Source organism: Crinia signifera, chromosome 5, assembly GCF_055691185.1.
Source record: "Crinia signifera chromosome 5, ASM5569118v1, whole genome shotgun sequence".
Lineage (NCBI taxonomy): Eukaryota > Metazoa > Chordata > Amphibia > Anura > Myobatrachidae > Crinia > Crinia signifera.
The window spans coordinates 296,168,135-296,191,937 of NC_139221.1; the positions used below are offsets into that span (position 1 = coordinate 296,168,135).

The window sequence follows — 23,803 nt, forward strand, 5'->3', positions numbered from 1 at the left end:
GTAACACATACCTCCCAACTGTCACGCTTACCGCGGGAACGTCCCGATATTCGGGGACGTTCCCGCGTCCCGCCCGGGGCCGCCATTGTCCCGCGGTGGGGGGGACAGTTGGGAGCCCCCCCAGCTTGCCGAGAATAGATGCTGTGCGCATGTGCACAGCGTCTATTCAGCGCCGACGAGCGGCGAAAACGGGGCGTGACCGGAGTTCGCGTCACCCCGTGAGGCCACGCCCCCTTTTATCGAGGCCGCGCCCCCTTTTCGGGACGTCCCGACCTCCCAACTTCAAAAGTTGGGAGGTATGGTAATAGCATAGCAGTCCCACCAAGTAACAAGTCAGAAGGGAAGCTATATAATACATAGGTGCCTCAGAGGGTTATGTGTGTGGTACTTAAACATGATAGGCTTGCCTGAAGAGGTGAGTTTTCAGATCATCAATGTAATCCTCCACCCTTTTTTCAATGGTGACAGTATCAGTGGAATTCTGCAGCAGTATCACTGGACTGGACATATGCAGCAGTATCACTGGACTGGAATTATGCAGCAGTATCAATGTACTGGACTTCTGCAGCAGTAGAATAACTGGACTTATGCAGCAGTACCAATGGATTTTAACGGCATTACCACTGAACTGGACTTATTCAGCAGTGTCACTGGACTGGACTTATGCAGCAGAAGTATCACTGAACTGGACATATGCAGCAGCAATATCACTGGACTTATGCAGAAGAACCAATGGACTGGATTAATGGAGCAGAATCACTGGACTGGACTTATGCAGCAGAACCACTGTACTGAACTTATGCAGCAGTATCACTGGACTGAACGTATGCAGCAATATCACTGGACTGAACGTATGCAGCAGTATCACTGGACTGCACTTATGCAGCAGTATCACTGGAATGTACTTATGCAGCAGTATCACTGGAATGCACTTATGCAGCAGTATCACTGGACTTATGCAGCATCAGTATCACTGGCCTGGAATTATACAGCAGAATCACATAACTGAACTTACAGTCTGCAGCAGCAGTATAACTGGACTGGACTTATGCAGCATCAGTATCACTGGACTGGACTTATGCAGCAGTATCACTGGACTGGACTTATGCATCAGAATCACTTAACTGGACTTATGCAGCAGTTTCACTGGACTGGACTTATGCAGCAATTTCACTGGACTGGAAATATGCAGCAGTATCACTGGACTGGACTTATGCAGCAGTATCACTGGACTGGGCTTATGCAGCATCAGTATTAATGGACTGGACTTATGCAGCAGTATCACTGGACTGGACTTATGCAGCAGTATCACTTAACTGGACTTATGCAGCAATTTTACTGGACTGGACGTATGCAGCAGTATCACTGGACTGGATTTATGCAGCAGTACCAATAGATTTTAACAGCAATACTACTGGGCTGGAATTATACAGCAGTTTCACTGGACTGGACTTATACAGCTGGATCACTGGTCTGCACTTATACAGTAGCACCAATGGACTTATTGCTGCACTAGGTAACACAGCACCACAGGACTGGACTTATGGCAGCACAGCAACACAGGACTGAATTTATGGCAGCAGAGGACTTCAGCACTAAGCAGCACAGCACCACAGGACTGGACTTATGCCAGCACAGGACATCAGCACAAGGTAGCACAGCACCACATGACTGGACTTATGGCAGCACAGGGCACCAGCACTAGGCAGTACAGCACCACATGACTGGACTTATGGCAGCACAGGGCACCAGCACTAGGCAATACAGCACCACAGGACTGGGCTTATGGCAGCACAGGGCACCAGCACGAGGCAGCACAGCACCGCAGGAGTGGACTTATGGGAGCACTGTGACAGGACACCAGCACTAGGCAGCACAGCAACAAAGGACTGAACTTATGGCGGCACAGGACTCCAGCACTAGGCTGCATTGCACCACATGACTGGAGTTATGGCCGCACAGGACACCAGCACTAGACAGCACAACACCACAGGATTGGACTTATGGTGGAACAGGACACCAGCACTAGGCAGCACAGCACCACAGGACTGGACTTATGGCAGCACAGTGACATGACACCAGCACTAGGCAGCACAGCACTGCACTTGCAGCGAAGCATAGGACACCATCTCAGAACAGCACCAGGTCTCCACCCCATGTGCTCAACACCAGACAACCAGTGAAATGGAGCCTTCCTCCCAGTTACCTCTCCAATGCTGGAGTGAAGATAGTGGGGAGCCACCCGGATTATAAACGCTGTCCGGATCTTGCAAGATAACATTTTTCCATTATGGGCTAGTATCGTTTGTGCACAGCAGCGTTTGAATTCCCAGAATCTGAACCTGCTCATCCCTAATAAAAACAGACACAGATGTAAGAGGGTCTCGCTCCCAAGCTTACACTTTATAGAGAAATAACAAACTCCCATCATCCACCTGCTAGCCGCCATCTGCTGTCTGCCGCCCACCCTCCGTTGTTCACTGCCTGTGGCTCACAGCTGTAAACTTGCGCAACGTAACCTCTCTCCATCTCTCTTCATTCCTGCGTGGAGTCACTGCAGAGCAGATAGGAGAGAGGTGCCAGGATACAGTGCTGGCTGTATGGAGTCACTGCAGAGCAGACAGGAGAGAGGTACTGTACCAGGATACAGTGCTGGCTGCACGCTAAAAGGTAAAAGGGTACCTGATGTGCTATACTTTATATTGACTAGATAACTGATTGGGGGTGACAGGGGCAAACGCAGGATTTTCAGAAGGGTGTTTCCAGAGGGGCGGAGCAAAGCACAGAGATGGACACTTAGGTGACCCAGTATATGCCGGGTCAGTTAAAGTAGTATAGATAGACCAAGTGTATATAAATAATAATAATAATAAAAAATAAAATATATAAATATATTTATACACACACACCTATATATATATATATATATATATATATATATATATTATATACATACATATACATACATTCAGGGGCGTCAACCGCAGTGTAGACCCCTCGGCATAGCAATGTATTGGGGCCCCTACCGAACCTCCAGCGATAGGGGTGGGGGAAGCTTTGATGTCCCGCGGGTGGTAGGGGGTATTATATCAACCGCTCAGCATGTAGGGCCTGGATCAGTAATTCCCACTATTTACCCTTTTACTGCACAGATGGTGGGAGATGAGGTGGGAGAAGGGGGCATTGGGCTGAATGAAGGGGCCCTGATACATAACTTCCAGGGTGGTAGAGGATGTTTAATATGCAGAGCAGGGTGTATAGTTGAGTGGGCTTATTATTCATAATTTTCTGGTGGGATGACAGCTTGCTTGACTGCAGATATCTCCAGTTCCTGGAAATAGATTTCTTAGATTTTAATGTAATTAAAAACTAGAGAATCCCACCTACCAAATGGTATTGGGTACTAGGGGATCAGAGTTCAGGAGGCGGAGCAATCTGCCAACGAGTATATAAAACTACATACCAGGTGTGTGGAGCTGGAGCAGTAACCAGCTGCTTGAAGACCGAGATCTTTGGTTCTGGGAACAGTAGAGACAAGCTACTAGTGTCCTTCAAAGGGGGAGAGTCCCAGCTTTTGGAATATACCCTCAGAAAAACTCTAACTCAGACAGAACCTGAAATATCTGACTGGGAATAGCAATTAATAGGCTTGGATGGGGACCACTGATTTGAAGTCAGTTATCTCCGGTTCCCAAGGGCCAATTTTTAAAATTCGTGTACGCTTGGAAAGAGGGGACCCTCAGCTTTCAACCTAGGGCCCTTAGACTCCTGGGGGGGGAGGGGTTTCTGGGTACTCAGAAACCCCCCTGTGTGCGCTAAAGGGGTGGTGGGTGTCTAATATAAAAGTGGATAAATGGTGACTTGTAACCGATAGGGGGTACAAATGCTTATGCTTATGCGCAGTCGCTAACATGCAAATGTGTGGGGGAGCGAATGACCTGATAAAGGTCCTATGTTTGCACTATATATAATATTTGCAAATAAATAAAAAAAAAATGACATTTCCCCATGAGAGTTCATGTGGGGTAAGCCATTGTGCAATCATTTCTTTCTAAAAGTTTCTCAGCTTTCAACTCTTACTGAAACCGGTGATACCCAGAGCAGCCTGCGTAGGAATGAGTTGGTGTATGTGAGATGCTGCTGCTGTTGGTGGTGGGCCGCCACAGTCATGTAGTCCTTAGTTTGTCCTGTTCCACTTGTACACGTCGGGGTTCAAATGGACAGTGGGTACAACTGACACAATTTACACTTTTTAAAAAAAATGTTCCTTTTACAGCCAGGGAATTGCTTGTCTAGTGGAATCTAGAGCAGATACACATCATGTTAATGATTTGTGTAAATCCTGCTGCACTAATGGCGGATATTGGATGCATGTCTTATACCAGCATAGTTGTTATGGCCTCAGTGATCTGCTTTGTGACTGGGTGGCTGCTGATTTCATCTTCCTTATTCCTAGCAAATAGTATAATTTTAAAGATAGCTTGAACTTGATGGACTGACAAACCATGTCACTATGAGTCAGTCATGCCTACGACATTGCCTACAGGACTATTTCCAATCCTGAATGAGGAGGTAATAGATGAGGGAATTGGTGGCGTGGATTGCAGGCACTTGGATACAACAGAGAAAAGGGAGCTACAGTAGGTGTCACTGAGCTGATTAAGCTTTAAGCCAAAGTTTCAGAATTTCACAACTTTTGAGTTTTGATGAATGTGCTTTAAGTGACGTATAAGGGAGCGTGTAACTTTCTAGGTGGTTGATGTCCTCATCCCTACCTACTATGGCTTTACAAAGGCTACATATTGCTTGAAAGTTGTAGAATGTATTTGGGTATTAAATAAATAATTCCAGACAAAGATCTTTTGGTCTTGTACCCAGGCATAACAATGGGCTTTTTCATCCCTTGGGGAACAACTGTCTCCACTGTTGCCTTATTTATACAGACCACATCCTCTCTACTTTCCTCTACACTGCAATTACCCCATTTTGTGTCATTTCTTCTAGGGGTATCCCCATCATCAGACTCTTTATCGTCTCATTCTCATCTACACCAATATCCTCCTCATCCTGTTGTACTTCTTCAGGGCCATCCTCAATCTCAATGTCAGCATGTTGAATGGCGCTGCTCCTCCCAACAATTGCGAAGGATGTGCAAGTTCTCAGATAGGGCAGAATTGTTGAGAGGGAGGAGGGCTTCCATCTTCCTGAGAAGCTGAACCACCAGTCATGAACATAGGCCAAGTCCTTAGCCTTTCCTTGCCACTTCGTGTTGTAAATGGAATACAGTATTACCAATATTATGTTTTTCCTCTAATAATGATTTTTTTATTACTGTACAATATTGCTTTTTGTTTTCTTTCATGCACTCTATGACACTAGGCATAGTCCTTAGCAGATGACGTTGATGGGCTTGCATCATGAATGTCATGATTGGTGGCAGTAGCTTCAGAACTAGTAGGAAGTGGATCCTGATCTTTAAATTGTTTGTCCTCCATTTATATTTAATACAAAGCACAGCTAGACTTATACAGTAGACTTAGCAGCTCCCCTGGACTGATACGATAGACCATGCATGTCCAAACTGTGGCCCTCCAGCTGTTGTGAAACTAGACATACCAGCATGCCTTGTCTTAGTTTTAGCATTCACTAATAGCAAACCTGTGGCAAGGCATGATGGGACTTGTAGTTTCACAACAGCTGGAGGGCCATAGTTTGGGCATGCATGCGGTAGACTAGGTAGAACCCCTGGACTTATACAGCAAACAGGGCACACCTGGATTTACAGATGTGTCCACATACATTTTGGCTTTTTTTTTTTTTCAATTTGTCACATGTAAAACACGGCTTAGCTTTTTTCAAAATGTAGCAAGTAGATGGATTACATTTTTTTCAGCAGTAGAATTTTTTGAAAAAATCACAAAGTGTGACTTTTGCAGAGTCCAAGGTGTGCCAAATTATGTTATACATGGCACAATAAAATCAAAATGTATGTATATGGTAGACTTAGCAGCACCCCTGGACTTGTTGTTAAGATTAAACCGTGTTCAATAGGGATAGAAATGGGAACTATAGCTGATAATGTACCTGGAGCAGTTGCTGGATGATAAGAATAAATAAAAGACATAAACTAAACTGAACACGGGACATAAAACAGACAAGAGTAACTGACAATAACCGGGAGCATAGAGGTGAGGACGGGCCACAATCCCAACCCTGTTAATCCCTCCAGAGATTATGGGTAGCAGAACGAAGATTACACCTATAATAGCCACGTTTGAAGGGGTCAATAACGTCCACCCCAACTCCAGTGCCACCAGGCTTTTGCAGGGAGACAAGGTGCCCAACACTTCCAGAGCAGACAAGAGGAAGACTTCCTAAAACCCCTAACAATAGGACACAAAAACCCAATGTGGCACAGCTGTCCTCCACGGAAGGGAATCTTCCAGCAGTCTAACAACAAGCATACAAGCAGGTCTATACAGAAAGGTAGTGAGGTATGAGATAACGATACAGTTTCCTACCAAACTACCGTAAATGCAACAAACTAGCAGCAGCACACCTGACACTTATAGAGCAAACAAGGCACCCATGGACTATACACCAGACACTGAAGTCTGGACCCCTGGACTTATGCGGTAGACTTATGCGGTAGAATTTGCAGTTTTCCTGGACTTATACAATAGACAGAGCACCTATTTTTTGTGGAGGCCCCAAACAAACCAATTATTTCAGCTACAGACACTGTCACTGAAATGGTTTGTTAAGCTGTGCATGTCCTATTAATACAAGGACAATCAGGGACGTGCAGTCAGGGGAGGCAGTGCTTCACCTGTCATAATTGATTAACAAAAATACAAAGATATTTCTAACACATAGACAGTATGATAAATATCTTATTTGTATTTTTTTTATATAAATGATGAGTTGGGACACTGTTGTGAGTCTTAAAGGCTGCAGGAGTTGTGCCTCCGGCTAATTGCTAACTATCAGCAGCAGCGGGGGGCGGGGCTAATCACGGGCAGAGAAAGAGGCTGCAAAGCCCATTGAAAAACAATGGGGAAGCGGCACCTAGACATCTGCATCAGTGACAGGGACGTGCCTTCAGTCCATATACAAGGCACACCCCTGTCACTGTAACAGATGTAATAGGACAGCGGATCAGGCTGTCACACACTGACAGCCTGTATCCGCTGTCAGGGTTGAGTGCAGGGGCGGGTTAAGGAGATCACCTCCCATAATACAGCTCCATACCATGTGCTGCCACTGTGTGTGTGCCGAATGTCGGACTCCAGGAATCTGCATCAATCCCTCCAAATCACTGCTGGGTAAGCTAGACAAACAGAAGTGACTGAGCCAGCAGCAGAACTTCGCAGAGGTAGGAGAGCTCTCCCGAGGCCCGGCCAATAAGATCCACTCTGCCCCCGTCTGCTCCTCCTCTCTCCCTTCACTGGCTTTCTCCCCTTTCTATCTGTGTCTGTCCAGCCAGCCTCAGCTCTAGCAAGCAAAGCATTTCAAGTGTGTGAGTCTGTGTCCTGCTGCCCGGTATCTCATTAACACTTCAGCTCCGTTCAGACTGATAAGCAGCACAGTCTGTCACTGTCCATGATTTCTCCCTGCATCCAGTGCACTAAACAGGACAAGGTCAGCCCCTACCCTGGCCATTATCTATTCAACCTCAGCTCAGCAGCATTTCCAGGATCATTCAGCCATACAGTATATAATGATTGATATGGGCTGTGCTGTGATCTGAGGTCTGTGTGTTGGGGCAGAGGGAGCTGCAGTATCTGGAAAGTTTTTCCTGAATCCTTCATGCAGCCATCACTCACAGATTAGGGGGCCCATTTACTATGGTCTATCACACCATCTGTATATAAAATACTGTGTATATAAACTGTAGAAGCAGTCCATTTCATCACTGCTTCTATATAATATATACCCTGTATTTTACATACTTAGGGGGTAGTCATCAAAGCTCTCACAATTGAGCATTGGCGGCGGTAGCGGTGATACTGTTTCGTGCTTTGGCGGGCGGGACTTGTACCCATATCAAAATTGGGTCCACAGAGCCTCACCAGTCTCTCACTTCACCGCACGTCACTGAGGACAATCCATCTTGCACCTTTTTTTTATGAGGGTACAAATGAACGAATCATTTCACAGTTGTTGCAGACCCTTTCGCTGAAATGATTGATTTGTTAAACTGTGCATGTGCTATTAATACAACATAAGGGTGGATTGGAGGACCCAAGGACTATTCCACCGTGCACGGATGGGAGGACTCAAGGACTGTTCCACCATGCACCTCTTTTCTTTGCATTATGTGCTTTTTCTGGGACTAGTTTTAAAACTGCCATCCTCTCTGCCACTGCGGGATACGGTCATTGGGTCACCAGCATGATGGTAGACAAGCATTAGGTCGAAACCATTAGGTCGACATGCATTTAGGTCGGCATGGGTTATGCCGACAGGGTCATTAGTTCTTCTGGAATTTGGGGAGAGGGGAAGAAGGAAAGACAAGTGCACAGGAGTGGGGGGTTAGAGTTTTATTTTTGTGATATAAATATCCACATATGATTGAAATAGAATGGTAATAGTACCATGTAAGTGACTCGTGTGGAGGTGCCGGGGATTTATCCCAATCACTCCTAGCTATCCCATTTATTCCAAAGTGTGCAAAGTCTTATAGTACACAATACAAACCTTCTATTGCTAATTTAACAGCTATTTTCAAAAGTGCCCCACTAGGTCGACAGGGTCATTAGGTTTAGACATGGGTTTTTTTATGTTTTTTTTGAGCCAAAAGTCCTGACAGGCTGTATTTCATGCCCTACCATCCACTAGGGCATGGTGGGAGAATAAAAAAGCTTGCCAAGCATAGCGAGGCACCGTGCCCGAAGCATGGCCCGTGTAGCGAGACATGCGAGGGGTTGCGGTGCTGCGTTTTGGTCTCCATGTTGACACAACTTGTGCCGACAGGCAGTATTTCATGCCCTACCATCCATTAGGGCGCGGTGGGAGAATAAAATAGTGTGCCGAGTGTAGCGAGGCACCAGGACCGAAGCATGGCAGCGCAGCAAGCCATGCGAAGGGATGCGGTGCTACGTTTTAGTCTGGTTTAAATGTTTAATTAATTGTAATTTTTTTTTATTCAAAAATGGTCTACATTTAATGTTGTACGATGTTAGTGCTCCTATTTTAAAGTGGCTCACCTTTGGATCTGCTACTAGCGCTAGGGCTGTTGAGCCTGACTAGACGTTGGAACTAAAAGGGTTAATAGTGTAGGAGAATTAACCTCCTCTAAGTCCTAATACAGAAATGTGCTCATTGGGAGGCATAGGTGGCTATTTTAGGTACCCAGTTGAATTGTATGTGTTTGTATTAAATAAGTAATTTTAAATGTATATTTTCTACACAAAAAAAGGCTTAATCTGTTTATTACATCTGCAGAGTCCACTGGTGTATAGTTTAGTCTGCTAAACACTGCAAAATAGTAGATACATCAGGTATCATCAAGAAGGAGAACACATGTACGTTTTGCTGGAACTGTGTAGAGGGGAGGTAATTGGGTACAATATTTAGACATGCTTACATAATAACTGCTGAGATTATGACATTCTACATGTTGGTGCGAACCTTATGGATTTCCCTTGTTGACATCATTACATTCCCTTGAATCATTTTAAAATATATAGAACTTACATATTTCAAGAGAAATGTCAATTCTGTTCCACTTCTGATGGTGGTAAGGTCCCCAAATGTCATCTTACAAAATTCTCGCGCTTTTTCCATGGTCGTCTCTTCCTTGCTGACATAGTATTGTGTATCATTCCGAGTTATCCAACCATCACTTGTTTCACTATATTCTATTATGTCCAGGGGCAAAAAAAAGATCAGATAAACTATTTCACAAATCATTGTAAAAACTAAAAATATGGATGAATAAATATAATTAAAATGAGTTTTAATAATTATTTGTGAATTTATTATTTTCTTACGTATGTCGTTACTATTTGCAGGAAATGTCACGGATCTGATAACTGAAGTTGGAAGCTATACTCACTTCAAGAATAAAAGGCATACTTGCTCATCCTCTCAAAAGCTGCGGGAGGCTCACGATTTTTGGAGTAGCCTCCCGCAAGCACGGGAGGAGGAGGTGGCTCTCCTGCATCATGCCGACTTTCTTGCAATCTTACAATTGCTGGACGTGGGAAGGGAGTGGATGACATAATTTAGCTCTACACCTTAATCCGCAGATGGATTGCATGTGTTCCCCTATGTTGGGGTGGGGGCCTAATGACAAGGCTATTCTTACTTGTCCCCTGAAGTTCCCTGCAGTGTCTCTGGGTGTCTCAAAGTGCCAATATAGAGATGACAGCAGGAGGCGGGGCTCATGGGAGCATGAAGCCATGCCCCCTTTTGGCAAGGCCATGCCCTCTTTTTATCTAGAATACACAGAAAAGAATGTTGGGAGGTACGAGAGCGTGTGGCAGCAGTTTTACCTATATACATTGTACAAGACAAAATAAAAAAAGGGGAAATATTATTCTGACAAGCAGCACATTTATTTGTTATACCACGTGATTTTTCAAATCACATCTCTATAGACCTACTGCTGCATCCAGGGCCGCCACTAGGAGTCTTCAGTCTGGGCCCCGCCTGCAGCCTGCCCACTAGCCCCCAGCCCCTGCCCCCCTGTACACGGGACAACTCCTGCGGATTACCTACTGCATCATGCTGCCGGCGCTCCGTTCCAATCCTTCCTCCTCCTGCCTGAGACGAGCAGTGCACACACAGTGCAGCCTGCAGAGTGCCGAGACCCTCTGTGTCCTAGGCTTGGCACTCTGCAGGCTGCACTGTGTATTGTGGGTGCCTGGCTGGGGGGACGTCAGGTGTAGGAGACAGTGTGCAACCGTGGGGGTGGGGGGGGGGCACTGTGCCGCTGTGGGCAGCTGCCCGGGCCCCTCCAGAGGCCAGGGCCCGGGACAGCTGTACCTTCAGCACCCCCCTGTCAGCGGCACTGGCTGCATCCGGTCATTTTTTAGACTATTCCTAACAATCAACTGAGGTGGAATATTATTGCTCTCATGTAACTGGATCATATATATGCATATACAGTATATACATATTTGTTAAGTTTAGGAATAGTACGATTGCCATAGAGGTGCATGTAAGACTGGGATGTAAACTGTTACCTTTATGTTTATTTACTATATCTGTTGTACTGTTATGTATTGCTGATGGAATTGTACATATAATAAATCTATTACATGTAATAAGCTTTTTCTCATGTGTAAAGGTTGTATTTAACCACTTATTAATAAGATAAACACAGCTCAATGTCTTATTTGTAATTACAGGCCGTGGGGTTTGCCCAAGTATGCACAATCAGTGTGCAATAATTCACATATTTTTGGGTGGAGGCACTTAAACTTTTATATTACCAGTGAGTTTTGGTAAAGAGTGGGCTACACATAATAATGGTTCCACTGTTTTCTAATGTATATAACTGCGTCCGTTTCACAGCACATCAGATCCTAGCATTTACTCACTGGGTCTGGTGGCACTGGTGTCCGATGCTTCGGTGAGGAGGCCGACGGGGAGTGAGCGGCATCTGTAGATATGGCTGCCACTTCTGGGCCCCATGCATCAGGGACATGCATATCAAGGGTGCATGTCCTTAAAGGGTCAAGCATCATTCTTTTATTGTTTGTGATCACTAGAGGAAAGAAGTCAGCTCCTCCTATTCCAAGAACTCCAAAATTGCTACTAAAAGCACTCTACTGTAACTTTGAGTTATTTCCATCTGGGCTCAACTTATAGCTTTATCTAGAGCTGCAATATCCATAGCCTGTCTCCTTTGTTGCCAATGTAGCAGGATGCTACTTGTGTCACCAACACCTGTATTCGCAAAGCCAGGCAGAGGGCTGCAACCTGTGTGTTGGATGCTGCTAAGCCCAAAAAGTCTTGTGCGGTTCCCTGGTGAACAGCACTGGCATGTTAGATTCTGCACCTCACTTCTGGGTATTAGTCAATTCTGAGTGGTTGGTGACAATTACGTTGAAAAACAGTTGATACAACGAAATGCGTTATGTCAACACCTTCCTGGCATTGGTATTCAGGAAGGTGTTGACATAAGGCCCCTCATCACCCTGACTGAGGAAGTCAGTAAGGGGGTGAACTTAGGGAAATCTGTTGATGTACAGATGTATCATCTTTGCAGGGGCAGGCGATTCTATCACCAGCTACCGCCAGGGGCGCGCGGGCACGAGACGCTCCCATGCCCTGCGGCAACGGAGCCTGTCGCCGCCACCTCCCCCGCCATCGCCGTCAGTCCCCCTCGCCGCCCCAACCCCCCCCCCCCCCCCCCCGAGCTGGGCAGCATGTCCCTGAAGCAGAGACGGCCCAGTCCTCATTGCCGGCGCTTGCCAGTGAAAGGGATCTGGCGGGCGCCGGCAACAGATGAGCCTGGCTCCATCTGTAACATTTCTTGATTTCGCTAAAGCTTTTGACACAGTGCCTTATAACAGGTTAATTAGGAAACCAGGTAACCTAGTGGTAGGTGATAAAATGTGTAATTGGATTAAAAACTGGTTGCACAATCGAGGACAGAGAGTTGTGGGAAATGGACCAGCTGGAGTAAGGTCCAAAGTGAAGTCTTAATTAAACTAAAAAGGTAGGCGGAAAGGTGGAAAATGCAGTTTAACATTGAGAAATGTGGAGTAAGTAAAACATAGGAACAAAAATGAACATGACACTTACAGGCTAAATTAAGTTAATATATAGCAGAGAATTCTGGAGTAAAGAAGGACTTGAGGGTCATCATAAATTATAAAATGGGTATTAGTGCACACTGTGCAAGTGCAGCAGCAAAAGCAAACAGGACACTGGAATTCATTAAAAGGGAAATGGATTCAAGGGGAAACCAATGTGATAGTGCCTCTTTACAAGGCATTGGTGAGACCACACTTGGAATGCTGTGTTCAGTTCTGGGCACTACACCTTAAAAATGACATAAATGAATTGGAACAGGTCCAGAGAAGGGCAACTAAACTAGAAAAAGGTTTTGAATCACTAGAATACAAAAATAGGCTAACCAGGCTGAATATGTTTTCACTGGAGAAACAGAGGTTGAGAGGAGATATTATTAGCATGTTCAAATACACCATTAGAGCAGAAAAATTCTGGAACTCATTGCCGATGGGAGCGGTAACAGCAACTACTGTATACAGTATGAATTTAAATCTAATCTGTATACATTTTTGGCCACTAAGGGAATCATATAGATATTACTTACTCTATTCATGTAGTTCCAAGTCAAATAGGTTGAACTTGATGGACTGACATCTTTTTTGCAACCTTAAACTACTATGTTACTATTTTACTATGTTTCTATGGTACTTTAACAAACTTCAGTGACCGAACCAGCTCACAGCTCCAGAATCTGCTTGGATAGTACCAGCCAAAAAGGCTCTTAACCCCTTCCCGACATTTGACGTATATATACGTCATGGCCGGGAAGTACTTCCCGACACATGACGTATATATACGTCATGACTTCTAACTGTCACTGCGTCTAGAGACGCAGTGACAGAGGGACGATGTCTGCTGTCCCTGACAGCAGACATGTCCCTGCATGCCCAGGGGGGGCTGCGATGCCGCCCCCCCGTCGGCGATCGCTGTGATTGGCTGTTCAGTGTGAACAGCCAATTACAGCGTTTTCTGTGTCACCGGCGAATAACGTTCGCCGGTGACACGGGATCGGAGGTGATTGGTGCTGTAAAGTACAGCACCAATCACCGCGGGGTGTAAGGGTGACACTGGTGTCACCCCACCTCACCCCGCCCGCCCCCAAAGGCCGTGATTGGTTCGTCGGACCGACGGACCAATCACAGCCATGGAGGGGGGTTTAAACTAACGGTGACTGCACTGCAGACGCCATTCCGGTCTGGAATAGTGTGCAGTGCGGTCACCGTGCCCAGCTGTCGCCATTTACTGACCAGAACCTTGCTAAATACTTACCTGATCACTGCCTGGATCTTGCTTCTTCTTGTGACATCCTGTGCTGTGTTGTGCTGTGTTGTGCTGCTGCGAGTTATTAGATAGAGAGATAGAGAGAGAGATAGAGAGAGATAGAGAGGCCTAGTGACAGAGAGTGCTATATTTTGTGCTGCTGCAGTGTAATAGAGTTATAGATAGAGAGATAGAGAGAGATAGAGAGAGATAGAGAGAGAGAGATAGAGAGAGATAGAGAGATAGTGACAGATTGTGCTATATATTTTTTATACAACTGACTGCTGCCCCCCCTTTTGTGCTGATCAGTATAAATTAACTGATCAGCAACTTTTTGGGGGCGCAGGTTTTTTTTATATATATATATACCTGTCAGTGCTGCTGCTGCAGTGTCATAGAGTGATAGATAGTGAGAGATAGAGAGATAGAGAGATAGAGAGAGATAGTGACAGAGAGTGATAGAGACTGCTATATTTTGTGTCAGCTGCCCCCCTTTTGTGCACCCCCAGCAACTTTTTGGGGGTGCAGGGGTTATTTTTCATATATATAACTGTCAGTGCTGCTGCTGCAGTGTCATAGAGTGATAGCAGTGACGTGCGGTGAGGTTAGTGGCAGGTGAGGCAGGTGCTTTTGCAAAGTGGGAATGAGTCCTGCCAGTGCCGTAACTAGACATTTTGGTGCCCTGTACCAGAAAGGGAATTGGTGCCCCCCCTATACTGAAAACAGGGAAGGTGTGCACCAACATTTTACTGGTGTGGTTTCACGGATAAGGGACATGGCCACATAATAGTACCAATAACACCGTAATGCTCCTTACACCTTATGCCATACACTGTAATGCCCATATCACATTATGCCATACACTGTAATGCCCATATCACATTATGCCGTACACTGTAATGTCCATATCACATTATGCCGTAAACTGTAATGCCTATATCACATTATGCTCCAAACAATAATGCCCTAATCACATTATATAACACACTGTAATGCCCATGTCGCAATATGCTGCACACCATAATGTCCACAATTATGCCACACATCCTAATGCTCATATCACTTTATGCCACACTTTATGCCACACCTGCTATTAAAGCCGGGGAGGAGAGAGGCACCTGTAGAGGTGACGTGACCAGCAGATATTTTAAATATGGGAAACAGCTTGTGAGCCAGTCAGAGCTCGGGGTCCACCGGCCAATCGCTAACTGTGGCTGCTGGTCAGCGAGCTCTGATAGGCTGGTGGCCTGCACCACATTTAAAATATACACCGCTCTCAGCATAGGAGCAGAGCAGCAGGAGAACAGAGCAAGACATCCCTATTGATGATACAGTATATAGATATATACACCCTAAACACCCATTGTATTACAATTTTGTGTATAGCAGCCCCTACAAACAAAACCTCACACCTTATGCCTATAACCCCCCCCCCCCATATCATTATACTTACTTATAACCCCCTCCCCACGCCAAACCTATAATTTTTCCCATACAAAAAATCACCCTTCCCCTGCCCCTATATAGTTACTGTTTGTGGCTGGGGTTGTTCCTCCGGTATCCTGGCTTCAGTGCTGAGATGCTGTGTGTGCCGGGTCAGCTCCCTCACCTCTCTGCCAACACTCATGACAGAGGCTGCAAGCATGCAGAGCCCCCTCACCCTGGCTGCCGGTGCTTGTAGGTGGCGGGAGGAACCATAGCTTGCTAGGAGCACAAGAAGCAGGGACCAACGGGGAGGGAGGGGAAGGGCGGCTGTCTGTCACATAGACAGAAGCAGCACCCGCACATTAAGCAACGCCCGCACATTAAGTAGCGCCCGCACATTAATCAGCGCCCGCACAGTAAGCAGATTCAAATGGGGAAGAGAGGGGAAGGTTGGGCGTTGCAGGGTTACTTCCCCGGTGCCGCTGTCTGTCACATAGCGCGGCAGCATGTCCCTGCACTGCAGACTCAGTGACAGCGGATACAGGCTGTCACTGTGTGACAGCCTGATCCGCTGTCCTATCACATCTGTCTCAGTGACAGGGGCGTGCTTTGTATGTGGGCTGAAGGCACGTTCCTGTCACTGAGGCAGAGGAGTAGGTGCTGCTTCCCTGTCATTTTTAAATGGGCTTTTCAGCGTCTTTTTGTCCCCGCACTTTAACCCCGCCCCTGCTGCTGACGGGCTTTCAATTGTCAGCAGGAGGCACGGCTCCCGATGCCTCCCAGTAATCCCACACAGCAACTCACCCCCTAGTTTATAAAAAAGAATACTAATTAGATATTTATTACACAGTATGTGTAATAAATATCATCTTTGTATTTTTTTTATGATTTATGACAGGGGAGGCTCTGCCTCCCCTGCCTCCCCTGACTGCACGTCCCTGAGTGATAGATAGTGAGAGATAGAGAGATAGAGAGAGATAGTGACAGAGAGTGATAGAGAGTTCTAAATTTTGTGTCTGCTGCCCCCGCCTTTTGTGCTGATCACTATATCTGAGGTGATCAGCAACTTTTTGGGGGTGCAGAGGTTTTTTTTTTTTTTATATATACCTGCCAGTTGCACTGTCAGTTGCACCAAAGGTTGTGCACCTGCTGCCCCTCACTGGTAATCAGTGTCGCATCACTGATCACCTTTTTTTTTTTGTGGGTGCTGTGGGGTCTTTTTTTAATTTTTTTTTTACACACACTGTGATTTTGTGGGTGTCCTGTGGCCACTGTGCGCTGATCAGTGACGTACATCACTGATCATCTTTTTCGGCACAGGGTTGATCTATTTTTTTTTTTTTTTTTGATCAAATTCCTGTTGCCTTTGAGCGCTGTTCAGTGACGGACGTTACTGACCAACATCTGTGCTCAATTTTTGGCGCAGGACCTTTTTTTTTTTTTTTTAACCCCTTCAATTTTTTTTTTTACCCCTTCAATTTTTTTTTTTAACCCCTTCAATTTTTTTTTTTGTATAAAGTATTTTTTTTTCTGCACTACATACACACTACACACTACATACCCCCCGGGTTGAAATAAAGTTTGTACCCCCCCCTACACTATACACGTGTTGAAACATTTCACTACCAGTAACACAAAAATAAAAATGGCATCCCAAATGTCATCCCAAATGTCATCCCAAATGTCATCCCAGTCATCCAGAAGAATGTATTCAGCGGAGGAGGCATATGCCATGCTTGCCTCTGACTCTGACACAGCCAGTGATGCAAGCGGGGAATTTGAAGGTTTCGTCTTAAGCTCCTCTTCCTCCTCTGGTGATGAGGGACCCCCTCAAAGACGCCCCCGTAGAGCAGCTGAGACCCACCCCCCAATAATTGATCTCGTATGGACCCCACCACCAGACAATTTTGAGCCCCAGGTTCCTGAGTTTTTGGCCATGCCAGGAATCCAATTTGATTCCACAGGTCTCAGAGAAATTGACTTTTTCAAATTATTTTTCTCTGATGATTTTATAAATTTAATGGTGGACCAAACTAATTTATATGCCCAGCAGTTTATTGCTCAAAACCCCACGTCATCATTTGCTAGGTGGACCCCTGTAGATGCAGTAGAGATGATGACGTTTTGGGGTCTGGTGTTTCATATGGGCATAGTAAAAAAGCCAGAAATTAGGCAATATTGGAGTACAGATGTTCTGTACAGCACCCCATTTTACCGTATGGCCATGCCCCGGGCTCGATTTGAGACGATCCTTAAATTTTTGCATTACAACGATAATGCACAGTGCCCACCCAGAGATGATCCCACCTTTGACCGGCTATTCAAAGTCAGGCCGGTCATTGATCATTTCAGTGCCAAATTTGAAGAGATGTACATCCCAGATAAATTCATTTGCATAGACGAGTCCCTTATACATTTTAAAGGAAGGGTTAAATTCCGCCAGTACCTTCCCAGTAAGAGGGCAAGGTATGGCATAAAAATGTATAAGCTGTGTGAAAGCACCTCAGGGTACACTCACAGGTTTAGGGTATATGAAGGGAAGGATTCAAGAATTGAACCGCCAGAATGCCCCCCCTCCCTCGTAGGTGTTAGTGGAAAAATTGTCTGGGATTTAGTGCACCCCTTCCTGGATAAAGGTTATCACCTCTATGTGGATAACTTTTACACTAGCATCCCCCTGTTTAAGGCCCTTGGTTCAAGAGGTACAGCAGCTTGCGGTACTGTGCGCAAGAACCAAAGAGGCCTCCCAAAAACGCACATTGCCCAAGTAATGAGAAGGGGTGAAAGCAGGGGAATATGCACCGAAAATATGTTGTTGGTCAAATATAAGGACAAGAGGGATGTCCTTATACTGACAACAATTCACGGAGACAGTACCACCTCCGTCCCTGTACGAGGTACCAGTACCCACACCTCAAAACCTAATTGTATCCTGGATTACAATAGGTACATGGGCGGAGTGGATCTTTCAGATCAGGTACTGAAGCCGTACAGTGCCCTGCGGAAAACAAAAATCTGGTACAAGAAGCTGGCCGTGTATATCATCCAGATGGCACTGTATAACGCTTACGTGCTATTCCGTTCTACCGGCCAGAGGGGGACATTTATGCACTTTCAAGAGGAAGTCATAAAGGGCCTAGTATTTGGGAACCAGCAGGCAGAGGGCCCCAGTACTTCTAGTACTGGCCACCGTATTGTACCAGGGCAGCATTTTCCGAACGAAATCCCCTCCACTGCAAGAAAGGGCAGGACACAAAAAAGGTGCAAAGTTTGCTATAAAAAGGGAATAAGAAAGGAAACTATTTTCCACTATGAAACTTGCCCCGACAAACCCGGCCTATGTATAAAGGAGTGTTTTAAAATATACCACACATCTATGGATTATTAGGTTCATCATTTCACCGTGCTTCGGGGGTCTTGCTAATGCCACATAGCACCCACCAACATTCCACCAGAATCTGAGCTGCAAAATCCAAAAATAACTCCTTCCCTTCTGAGTCCTGCCATGCACCCAACTGGTATTTTTTGGTCACATATGAGGCATTGCCATACTCGGGAGAAATTGGGGCACAGATTTTGGGGTGCTTTTTCTCCTTCATACCTTATGAAAATGAAAAATTTTGAGCCAGAACTGCATTTTTGTGTAAAAAAATGTAATTTTTCATTTTCACTGCCAGTTGTACCACAATTGGTGAAACCCCTGGGGGTTTGAAATGTACACTATACCCCTAGATGAATTCCCTGAGGGGTGTAGTTTGCAAAATGGGGTCACTTGTGGGGGGGTTCCACTGTATTGGTGCTTTGGGGGTCTTGCTAATGCGACATAGCACCCACCAACATTCCACCAGAATTTGTGCTGCAAAATCCAAATATCACTCCTTCCCTTCCGAGTCCTGCCACTTTTTGGTCACACATGAGGCATTGCCGTACTCGGGAGAAATTGGGGCACAGATTTTGGGGTGCTTTTTCTCCTTCATACCTTCTGAAAATGAAAAATTTTGAGCCAGAACTGCATTTTTGTGTAAAAAAATGTAATTTTTCATTTTCACTGCCCAGTTGTATCAAAATTGGTGAAACCCCTGGGGGTTTGAAATGTACACTATACCCCTAAATTAATTCCCTGAGGGGTGTAGTTTGCAAAATGGGGTCACTTGTGGGGTGGTTCCACTGTATTGGTGCTTTGGGGGTCTTGCTAATGCGACATAGCACCCACCAACATTCCACCAGAATTTGTGCTGCAAAATCCAAATATCACTCCTTCCCTTCTGAGTCCTGCCACTTTTTGGTCACACATGAGGCATTGCCGTACTCGGGAGAAATTGGGGCACAGATTTTGGGGTGCTTTTTCTCCTTCATACCTTCTGAAAATTAAAAATTTTGAGCCAGAACTGCATTTTTGTGTAAAAAAATGTAATTTTTCATTTTCACTGCCCAGTTGTATCAAAATTGGTGAAACCCCTGGGGGTTTGAAATGTACACTATACACCTAGATGAATTCCCTGAGGGGTGTAGTTTGCAAAATGGGGTCACTTGTGGGGGGGTTCCACTGTATTGGTGCTTTGGGGGTCTTGCTAATGCGACATAGCACCCACCAACATTCCACCACCAAAAATCACTCCTTCCCTTCTGAGTCCTGCCATGCACCCAACTGGTATTTTTTGGTCACATATGAGGCATTGCCATACTCGGGAGAAATTGGGGCACAGATTTTGGGGTGCTTTTTCTCCTTCATACCTTATGAAAATGAAAAATTTTGAGCCAGAACTGCATTTTTGTGTAAAAAAATGTAATTTTTCATTTTCACTGCCCAGTTGTATCAAAGTTGGTGAAACCCCTGGGGGTTTGAAATGTACACTATACCCCTAGATGAATTCCCTGAGGGGTGTAGTTTGCAAAATGGGGTCACTTGTGGGGGGGTTCCACTGTATTGGTGCTTGGGGGGTCTTGCTAATGCAACATAGCACCCACCAACATTCCACCAGAATCTGAGCTGCAAAATCCAAAAATCACTCCTTCCTTTCTGAGTCCTGCCATGCACCCAAATGGTATTTTTTGGTCACATGTGAGGCATTGCCGTACTCGGGAGAAATTGGGGCACAGATTTTGGGGTGCTTTGTCTCCTTCATTCCTTGTGAAAATGAAAAATTTTGAGTCAGAACTGCATTTTTGTGTAAAAAAATGTAATTTTGCATTTGCACAGCCCAGTTGTATCAAAATTGGTGAAACCCCTGGGGGTTTGAAATGTACACTATACCCCTAGATGAATTCCCTGAGGGGTGTAGTTTGCAAAATGGGGTCACTTGTGGGGGGGTTCCACTGTATTGGTGCTTGGGGGGTCTTGCTAATGCGACATAGCACCCACCAAAATTCCACCAGAATCTGAGCTGCAAAATCCAAAAATCACTCCTTCCCTTCTGAGTCCTGCCATGCACCCAAATGGTATTTTTTGGTCACATGTGAGGCATTGCCGTACTCGGGAGAAATTGGGGCACAGATTTTGGGGTGCTTTTTCTCCTTCATACCTTCTGAAAATGAAAAATTTTGAGCCAGAACTGCATTTTTGTGTAAAAAAATGTAATTTTTCATTTTCACTGCCCAGTTGTATCAAAATTGGTGAAACCCCTGGGGGTTTGAAATGTACACTATACCCCTAGATGAATTCCCTGAGGGGTGTAGTTTGCAAAATGGGGTCACTTGTGGGGGAGTTCCACTGTATTGGTGCTTTGGGGGTCTTGCTAATGCGACATAGCACCCACCAACATTCCACCACCAAAAATCACTCCTTCCCTTCTGAGTCCTGCCATGCACCCAACTGGTATTTTTTGGTCACATATGAGGCATTGCCATACTCGGGAGAAATTGGGGCACAGATTTTGGGGTGCTTTGTCTCCTTCATTCCTTGTGAAAATGAAAAATTTTGAGCCAGAACTGCATTTTTGTGTAAAAAATGTAATTTTGCATTTGCACAGCCCAGTTGTATCAAAATTGGTGAAACCCCTGGGGGTTTGAAATGTACACTATACCCCTAGATGAATTCCCTGAGGGGTGTAGTTTGCAAAATGGGGTCACTTGTGGGGGGGTTCCACTGTATTGGTGCTTGGGGGGTCTTGCTAATGCAACATAGCACCCACCAACATTCCACCAGAATCTGAGCTGCAAAATCCAAAAATCACTCCTTCCTTTCTGAGTCCTGCCATGCACCCAAATGGTATTTTTTGGTCACATGTGAGGCATTGCCATACTCGGGAGAAATTGGGGCACAGATTTTGGGGTGCTTTGTCTCCTTCATTCCTTGTGAAAATGAAAAATTTTGAGCCAGAACTGCATTTTTGTGTAAAAAAATGTAATTTTTCATTTTCACTGCCCAGTTGTATCAAAATTGGTGAAACCCCTGGGGGTTTGAAATGTACACTATACACCTAGATGAATTCCCTGAGGGGTGTAGTTTGCAAAATGGGGTCACTTGTGGGGGGGTTCCACTGTATTGGTGCTTTGGGGGTCTTGCTAATGCGACATAGCACCCACCAACATTCCACCACCAAAAATCACTCCTTCCCTTCTGAGTCCTGCCATGCACCCAACTGGTATTTTTTGGTCACATATGAGGCATTGCCATACTCGGGAGAAATTGGGGCACAGATTTTGGGGTGCTTTTTCTCCTTCATACCTTATGAAAATGAAAAATTTTGAGCCAGAACTGCATTTTTGTGTAAAAAAATGTAATTTTTCATTTTCACTGCCCAGTTGTATCAAAGTTGGTGAAACCCCTGGGGGTTTGAAATGTACACTATACCCCTAGATGAATTCCCTGAGGGGTGTAGTTTGCAAAATGGGGTCACTTGTGGGGGGGTTCCACTGTATTGGTGCTTGGGGGGTCTTGCTAATGCAACATAGCACCCACCAACATTCCACCAGAATCTGAGCTGCAAAATCCAAAAATCACTCCTTCCTTTCTGAGTCCTGCCATGCACCCAAATGGTATTTTTTGGTCACATGTGAGGCATTGCCGTACTCGGGAGAAATTGGGGCACAGATTTTGGGGTGCTTTGTCTCCTTCATTCCTTGTGAAAATGAAAAATTTTGAGTCAGAACTGCATTTTTGTGTAAAAAAATGTAATTTTGCATTTGCACAGCCCAGTTGTATCAAAATTGGTGAAACCCCTGGGGGTTTGAAATGTACACTATACCCCTAGATGAATTCCCTGAGGGGTGTAGTTTGCAAAATGGGGTCACTTGTGGGGGGGTTCCACTGTATTGGTGCTTGGGGGGTCTTGCTAATGCGACATAGCACCCACCAAAATTCCACCAGAATCTGAGCTGCAAAATCCAAAAATCACTCCTTCCCTTCTGAGTCCTGCCATGCACCCAAATGGTATTTTTTGGTCACATGTGAGGCATTGCCGTACTCGGGAGAAATTGGGGCACAGATTTTGGGGTGCTTTTTCTCCTTCATACCTTCTGAAAATGAAAAATTTTGAGCCAGAACTGCATTTTTGTGTAAAAAAATGTAATTTTTCATTTTCACTGCCCAGTTGTATCAAAATTGGTGAAACCCCTGGGGGTTTGAAATGTACACTATACCCCTAGATGAATTCCCTGAGGGGTGTAGTTTGCAAAATGGGGTCACTTGTGGGGGGGTTCCACTGTATTGGTGCTTTGGGGGTCTTGCTAATGCGACATAGCACCCACCAACATTCCACCACCAAAAATCACTCCTTCCCTTCTGAGTCCTGCCATGCACCCAACTGGTATTTTTTGGTCACATATGAGGCATTGCCATACTCGGGAGAAATTGGGGCACAGATTTTGGGGTGCTTTGTCTCCTTCATTCCTTGTGAAAATGAAAAATTTTGAGCCAGAACTGCATTTTTGTGTAAAAAATGTAATTTTGCATTTGCACAGCCCAGTTGTATCAAAATTGGTGAAACCCCTGGGGGTTTGAAATGTACACTATACCCCTAGATGAATTCCCTGAGGGGTGTAGTTTGCAAAATGGGGTCACTTGTGGGGGGGTTCCACTGTATTGGTGCTTGGGGGGTCTTGCTAATGCAACATAGCACCCACCAACATTCCACCAGAATCTGAGCTGCAAAATCCAAAAATCACTCCTTCCTTTCTGAGTCCTGCCATGCACCCAAATGGTATTTTTTGGTCACATGTGAGGCATTGCCATACTCGGGAGAAATTGGGGCACAGATTTTGGGGTGCTTTGTCTCCTTCATTCCTTGTGAAAATGAAAAATTTTGAGCCAGAACTGCATTTTTGTGTAAAAAATGTAATTTTGCATTTGCACAGCCCAGTTGTATCAAAATTGGTGAAACCCCTGGGGGTTTGAAATGTACACTATACCCCTAGATGAATTCCCTGA

The 23,803-nt window shown here is 45.3% G+C and overlaps 1 protein-coding gene across 1 annotated transcript in view; it reads right to left on the reverse strand.

The window, feature by feature from the left end:
- LOC146081224 (macrophage mannose receptor 1-like) overlaps window positions 1-23,803 on the reverse strand; it is a 351,156-nt gene that overhangs the window by 148,970 nt on the left and 178,383 nt on the right. Inside the window, exon 17 of the mRNA XM_083189329.1 lies at window positions 9,700-9,863. Coding sequence (XP_083045455.1) covers window positions 9,700-9,863 — 164 coding nt within the window. The remainder of the gene's footprint in view (window positions 1-9,699; window positions 9,864-23,803) is intronic.